Raw genomic sequence first — 6923 nt, 5'->3', positions numbered from 1 at the left:
AGGTATATATAAAAAGTAATAACCCCTACAAATCTTAAATCTTAATAAGTATAGTTAATATATTTGAGGAAATATTATGTGGACTTTCCTAAAGTTTTCTTTCATAAGAATCTTTTCCTGACAATTCCAAATACAACAAAAAAAGAATCAGCCAAATCAGTTAAGCCGTTTCAGAGCCAACCCCTGACAAAGATTTCTTTTTCGCTTTTATAGTATAGATTTAATTTTGTACACATTTTTTGAACCACTGAAAATAAAATATTTTATAATATCAATAGTCGGCTTTAATTTAATTTTATTCAAAACACAATAGACCATACTAATTTTCCGTTTACCATGGTAACTAATTGAGGAACAATCATCAATTTCATAAAAATAATTCAATATTATGAAACAATGTGAACAAAGACCTGCTACAGGAAATTATGTATACCTACTTATTTTTTTTTAAGTATAATAAAAACCCTGAAATTCTAATTTAAAGTTAAATGCCAAAGTTAATGTATGTTTGTATTTATTTTATTTATTTACTGTAAAACATAAGCACATTCACATTAGTTAATGAAATACAATGAGATAATTAAAATGTCAATTTGGAAAAGTCAAAAATAAAATACTATCACAAGATAAAAATACACGACAAGGGACAATATAATATGGTATTTAATTAAAATAGCAAACAAACCATCATGCTAAACCCTAATAATAAGTGCAATACTACACAAGACAAACACCATAAGTTTTTTGGGAACAACCACAATTATTGAATGACTGATGCAGTGATGCCCATTTCACATAAATTGTGTTCATCATAAATCATTTACAACACTGTAAATCAACAGTCTAACAACTGTCCCATAATATATAATATAGTCCGAAACTAAATATTTATCTTAACTCGATGTATGTTATAAATAATCCATATCAGTCCTTAACGAATAGAAACACTTATATTAGCCCTTGTCATTGAAACATTCCCAAAAAATATATGTAAAAAAAGTTTTAACTATTTACAGTAAGTAAATCTTAAATGACTATAAAGTAATGTTAATAATTTCACAGAATCTGAACTAATTTCTTTATCCAGCTAAGTATTATGATCCTGGATGCATAGATGATCCTGAGCGAAGATTGTATCTTTTTGGCGTCCATTTGATAGCATTTCTATCTAATATGTATGTTGGTGGTTTATATTGCTCGGAACTAATCAGCTGCTCAACCATTTTATGTGACACACAAATCACATATTCGTTTTTCCAGTACTTCACAATATTCATGGACTGCAGCGTTGAAATAATGTCCATTTGGGTGATACTAGTCATCGCACTACAGTAAATTATAAAACTATTAACTGATCTCCTCGATATAATTGATTTTTAATAAATCTATACCTTAAGTCTTTAAGTGATAATGATTCACAATCATTTTTCAAAATTTCCAACAGTGTCCGTGACCAATAAGACCTGTAAGACACTTTACCAAGATCACTCAATGGACTTTCAGGACCGGCTACAAGTCCTTCCAACTTGCTCAATTCATAACTAAACGCTATTAATAGTTTACCATAGCCCTGTTTCTGGAATGGTGGCATTGTTAATATACAAGATACATTGTGGCAATCTGGTGAATCTTTTTCCTAAAATCGAATAAAAGACAATTTTTTTATTTCACAATTTAGAGTTTTTTTTATGAAAAATGTAATAGGTAGACATACTTTTGAAAAATATCCAACTAAATGTGCACCAAAGCTATCAATTTTACACAGGATGTAAAACAAAAATGGTTCAACATCAAAGAAGAGTGTTTTATGATCTATAAATAACTTTGCCACTAGACAAAGATTCTGACAATACAATTTGTATTGACTGGAATCCACTTCCCAGATTGATAATTTACCTTTATGGTACACTTCAACCCCGGGTGGTTGTCTCCATGTGCATTGGCTCTAAAATTGTACACATTCGTTATACCAAAAAAAAAAAAATACTAACTGATTTAATTTAATACTGACCATATGGTATCTGAAAGTCTTTTCTAGTTTGCTATATTTCAAACAGTATTCACAAATCCAAATTTTAGACTCTTTTTGGTATTCTTCTGGAAACGGGCTAAAATACCATGTGTCAATTTCGAATATTCCCAACTGTACTTTATTGATGTATTTAATTTTAGTTATCGCCTCATGCTCTTTTTCAAAAGCCGGTGTAATTGGATCCATTTCTGCATTAGACTAGTTAAAATAAAATATAACGAAATCCATTTAAATGGTTACAGTTATTTCTTTAGTTCAATTTTTGTATGTAAAAAAAAAGTTTTTGTAATACCTTCTTAAAATTAAAATTTTTTTTTAATACGCTATATTTTAAGCAGACTATTACCTATATTTTTATATTTATTATATTTATCTTTGTAATGAGCTCACCGCAATAATAATTAAACAATTAACTTCTTTCCAGATATATGAAGAGGATGCAGGGCTCAAATTGCTTTCTCTAACTGACCCGTGCGCAACATAGCAAATTCTCATTAGTAAATCTAATTATTATCTGTGCTTGATGCCGTTTTAAAATTGTATTTCAATTTTCATGCTAGTTGTGAGTATTTAAAATTTTACAATTTACAAATTTCTCATATGAATTATATGACAGAAAAATTGAAATATTGTGCAAAAGAGCTTAAGTCCAAACTGACAATATTTTTACTTTAAGCTTGATAATAGATCAATACACTATTCTATTAAATCTAACAACAATATTGGTTTAGTGGGACGTAAATTAACTATGTTGCGTACGGGTCATAGAGAGAAAACATATTGTGCTGACATCCTTTTATAGTATGGAATTTGATAATGATATAAATTTTGAAATTAATATTATTTATTCAATAATAAGTTTTCTGACTTTATACTTAAATAACAATATTTAATAAAAGTAAACATGTTCATTGGGTATTCAAACGCAGTACAAAAGACATAATACAGAATTTTAAGCTAACGAATATATTATGTGTTATCTAAAATATATCACTGAGTTTGAAATATTTATAACACTACATTATTACGAAAATCTTATTGATCTAGAAATTTAATTGGATCATACATTATTAGTCAGTCTTGTAAAAGATACTTTTAAAAAGTATTCAAGTACAGATACAGATACTTATTTTCAAAAGTATTTAAAATACGTATCTAAATACTTAAAAAAAAAAAGTATTTAAGTAAAAATACAAATACTTTTAAAAAGTATTCACAGATACCTTCAAATACTTTATTTTTTTAAATGTGTTTTACCTTTTTACCCTGGCCTAATGAGTAATGACTTTATAGATAAATTGAATCATTAGTAAACTGAATTAATTTTTTATTTTAGCACCATCTAGTTTTAAATGTTAAAAAATATAACAAAATCAGCACGATACAAATGGCGTATTAATACTTGATGCTTTTAAGTTTTAACTAGTGCACTAGTTTAGTCGAAGGGGGCCGTTCTTACAATGTCCGGTTAAAGTTAACCGACACTTAGCAGGACATTGTAATGGCCCTAAAGGCCTAAAATGGTTACAAATGTAAAATGTTATTCAATCATATTCTGCGATAATGCAAGGATGGATACCAGGAATAACCGAATGCGGGTTGCGTGTATAATGTCTATAATTCGAGTAAAGGTATTTCAAATAGCAAAATTTTATTAGGAAATCGACGGACGTATACATTCAATTAAATTATAGACCACTAAAAATATTACTATATATTATTATAACAAAATACAACGATGAACGATCTATAAATAAAAATGTTGTACAATTTCAAATTTGTATAATTTTATTTAACTTTGGCGTCACTGTAAATAAAGTAAGACGAAAAATGTATTCAAATACTGTGCCCAAGTACTTTTTTCAAATGTATTTAGAATACGTATTTGAGTACTTAAAAAGTATTTGAATACTTTTACTCAAGTACTTTACAAGACTGAATATAGTGAATATTGTTTACCATTGGTACATGATTTATCTCGTTGAGACTGCGATTTTGGCTCCTTGTGATTCTGCTGTCAGACTGATTTAGAAGATCTTTATTTTTATTCATATCCTTCTGTTCATATTTTTTTTCAGAAATATCAAATCTTGAATTCTTTATCCTAAATCATAATTTAATGTAGGTATTAACTTTTAATTCTGATTATAAATTTAAATTAAATTATGCTTACCTATCTGTCGGTACCCATTGATCCAATCTTCTGTCGCACCCTTTATAGTGTACATAATACTCAAAAAGATTTTCTGTATCATTGAATCTCGTATGTAAGACTTCAGCGGGATCTAAAGATTAACAGACAAATAAGACATATTTAATTAATTAATCAGTAACATAATATTAAAAAATGTAAAAATACATAAATATCAAGTTATTTTATTTAACCGCTAGGGTATTATGGATCTGGATATAGAATTAAAAAATTGGCAAATATGTTTTCACAATTTCTACAACATAGTATTAGTGCAGAGGATATATTAACAATTAATTTAATAGGTAGATACCTACTTAGCTATAAAGCATTGTAATTCCTACTGAAAAATTCATTGACATTTTATATAGGAAAAATTGTAAAATTGAATACGACCTCATATATTTACTAGTTTAATTATTACGATATGAAACTAAGTGAAAAGAAAGAAAAAATATTAAACTTTGATACCTACAGGTATTTTTATGTCAATTAATAATCACAGATAAATTATGCTAAGATAAGTGATCTAGGTACCAACGACCTACTTCATATAATATGTATCAATAGGTTATAAGTATAAAAACCCTTAACAAATTCAACATTTAAATTTTATATTTATTATATTTTTACTGTTTAAAAAAGTTGGAACTAGGCGTGATCCCGCCCAAAAAAATATACATCATTATAATTATTGTTATGCTTACGATTTTTATTAATTAAACATGACTTATAATTATGTGGTAATTATTGACTTAATATGTATTTGAATAGGTACTTATAATGATTAATCTATATTATTATAGTCACATTCACAAATTAGTATATTAACAGTTAGTAATAAATATATTAATATTATTTTATTAATAACATTATGTTACTGTTACATTATGACTGTCCCTCCTTCCAACAACGTCTGCGCCTATGGGCACCCCAATTTAAATATACAAATAAATTAATAAATATTCAAAACTACTTTGTAACAATGAAAAAATACATGGTTTTGATTGAAAATTATAAAAAAAACCAACTTGAATTTTTTAATCTTCAATAAGTAATAAGAACTTCTCACTTCTAGGTATGATGTGTTTATTAATTATAATAATTTTTTTTCCGATGGCATGTACATGCACCTTTTTTAGTTTTGTCACCTGTAGTCTTTTCGGAAGAAATTTACATGCGCCCATAAATATAGATAAATATATATATACAGGTATATGTATATGAATTAATTGGTACGTACACAACTATTGAATTATAATATGGATGATTATTTTTATTTATTTTAGAGGCAAATAGCCGAATCACTTGCCCATTTTATCATTTTTATAAATATAATATTATAATATGGACACCACGGTGCACGATAGAGTAATAATCTATGTACTAAACTCACTCTCGGTATGAACTAGACGAGCGCTGGAAAACAGCAAATAGTCGTTTCGGCGGCTTCAGTGCAGGGTATAAAATTACAGAATGCTACGCTATACGGCATGCCGGTCTCTAGCAGCGGAACAATGACAAAGTCGCGCGGAACATAAACGTCGAGTGTGACAAGCGTGCGACGGGAAAAAAATTTTGCGGGCATAAATTATACGCGAGACCAACTACCATAGAGTTGTGGCTAAGTACGCATAGAGTCATACTTTCAGGGGGTGGACTTTTGTTCCGGGGTGCAAAATTAATTAGGGGCCCCCGAAATTTTTTTTTTTTTTGAGCTTACCGAAATTAGGAAAAAGTTTTACAATAAGAGTTAAATTTAAGAAAGGGCCCGAGAATGGTAATCGGGGCCTGCATTATAAATTACCGACAAATCGAACGACGCCGGTGCTTGCACATGGTAAGAAAACAAAATAATATTCGTGTGTACAGCGTATAATAATATGTATTATGTGGCGCACCAGCCGAAGTCTGTGGATTGGACGATATATTTTCGTCAGCGATCGCGGCGGCGGCGACAGTGTTACGCGTCCGCAGTCCGCACGAACACATTAATAATATTACACACCTCGCGCGCACGCAAATAAAATGCACCTATCCGGACACCTGCCGGGTCGTTTCGCGGTGGTTTCTGCAGATTAGGCGCCGACAACAACGGCTCTTTACGCATCGGTCGGTCGATCGATCGTCTCGTCCTATCGCTACTATTATTGTAATTAGTGTAATTAGTGATAACCAGCCGGTTGTGTGTACTCACGCCAAGAGCCGTCGTTCCGGCGGACCATGTACACTTCGCCCACGTTGACTGACGTCGCGCTGTCATTCTGGGCCATGGTAGTCACCGGGGTCGATGGCTAAGACGATACGCCGCCGCGTATAAGAGAGCGCACGACGCAGGCGATATTATCGCAAAAACAATAACAATATAAACGTACGTTTCGAGTGGTGAGTGCGGGCCGTAGGGTACTTCCGTCGGTTTAGCCTACGTGCCCCACCGCGACTGTGGCGACGTCATGGACCGTGGCGCCGGTCAAACGACGATTATCGTGACGGCTAAAAGTGAGAAACTGATAAGTGATAACCAAACACGTCTACCGGACGCGAAATTGTAAAACATGCTACGCCGGCTCATTTAACCATTGATCTACGCAAGCGTAAGATTATAATAATTGATATTTGATAATATGATTTGATTATATTAGGTAGGTTAGGTTAGGTTAATCTGTGCTAATACTAATTAATAATTATTAATTTCTTTTC

At 30.7% G+C, this 6923-nt stretch overlaps 1 protein-coding gene across 1 annotated transcript; it reads right to left on the bottom strand.

Moving 5' to 3' along the window:
- Positions 1-546: 546 nt before the first annotated feature.
- Positions 547-6699, bottom strand: LOC100167182 (histone acetyltransferase KAT8-like). The gene is made up of 7 exons (XM_001947258.5): positions 6421-6699; positions 4206-4317; positions 3992-4136; positions 2012-2230; positions 1715-1945; positions 1392-1636; positions 547-1326 (listed from the first exon to the last, which is right to left on the bottom strand). Exons 1-7 carry the CDS (start codon positions 6494-6496, stop codon positions 1095-1097), a joined length of 1260 nt encoding a protein of 419 aa, XP_001947293.1. The 5' UTR covers positions 6497-6699; the 3' UTR covers positions 547-1094.
- Between the last annotated feature and the right edge of the window lie 224 nt (positions 6700-6923).

This window comes from Acyrthosiphon pisum, chromosome A2 (genome assembly GCF_005508785.2).
Source record: "Acyrthosiphon pisum isolate AL4f chromosome A2, pea_aphid_22Mar2018_4r6ur, whole genome shotgun sequence".
Classification (NCBI taxonomy): domain Eukaryota; kingdom Metazoa; phylum Arthropoda; class Insecta; order Hemiptera; family Aphididae; genus Acyrthosiphon; species Acyrthosiphon pisum.
The sequence above is the reverse complement of the archived record's forward strand: the minus strand, read 5'-3'. Positions and strand labels throughout refer to the sequence as shown.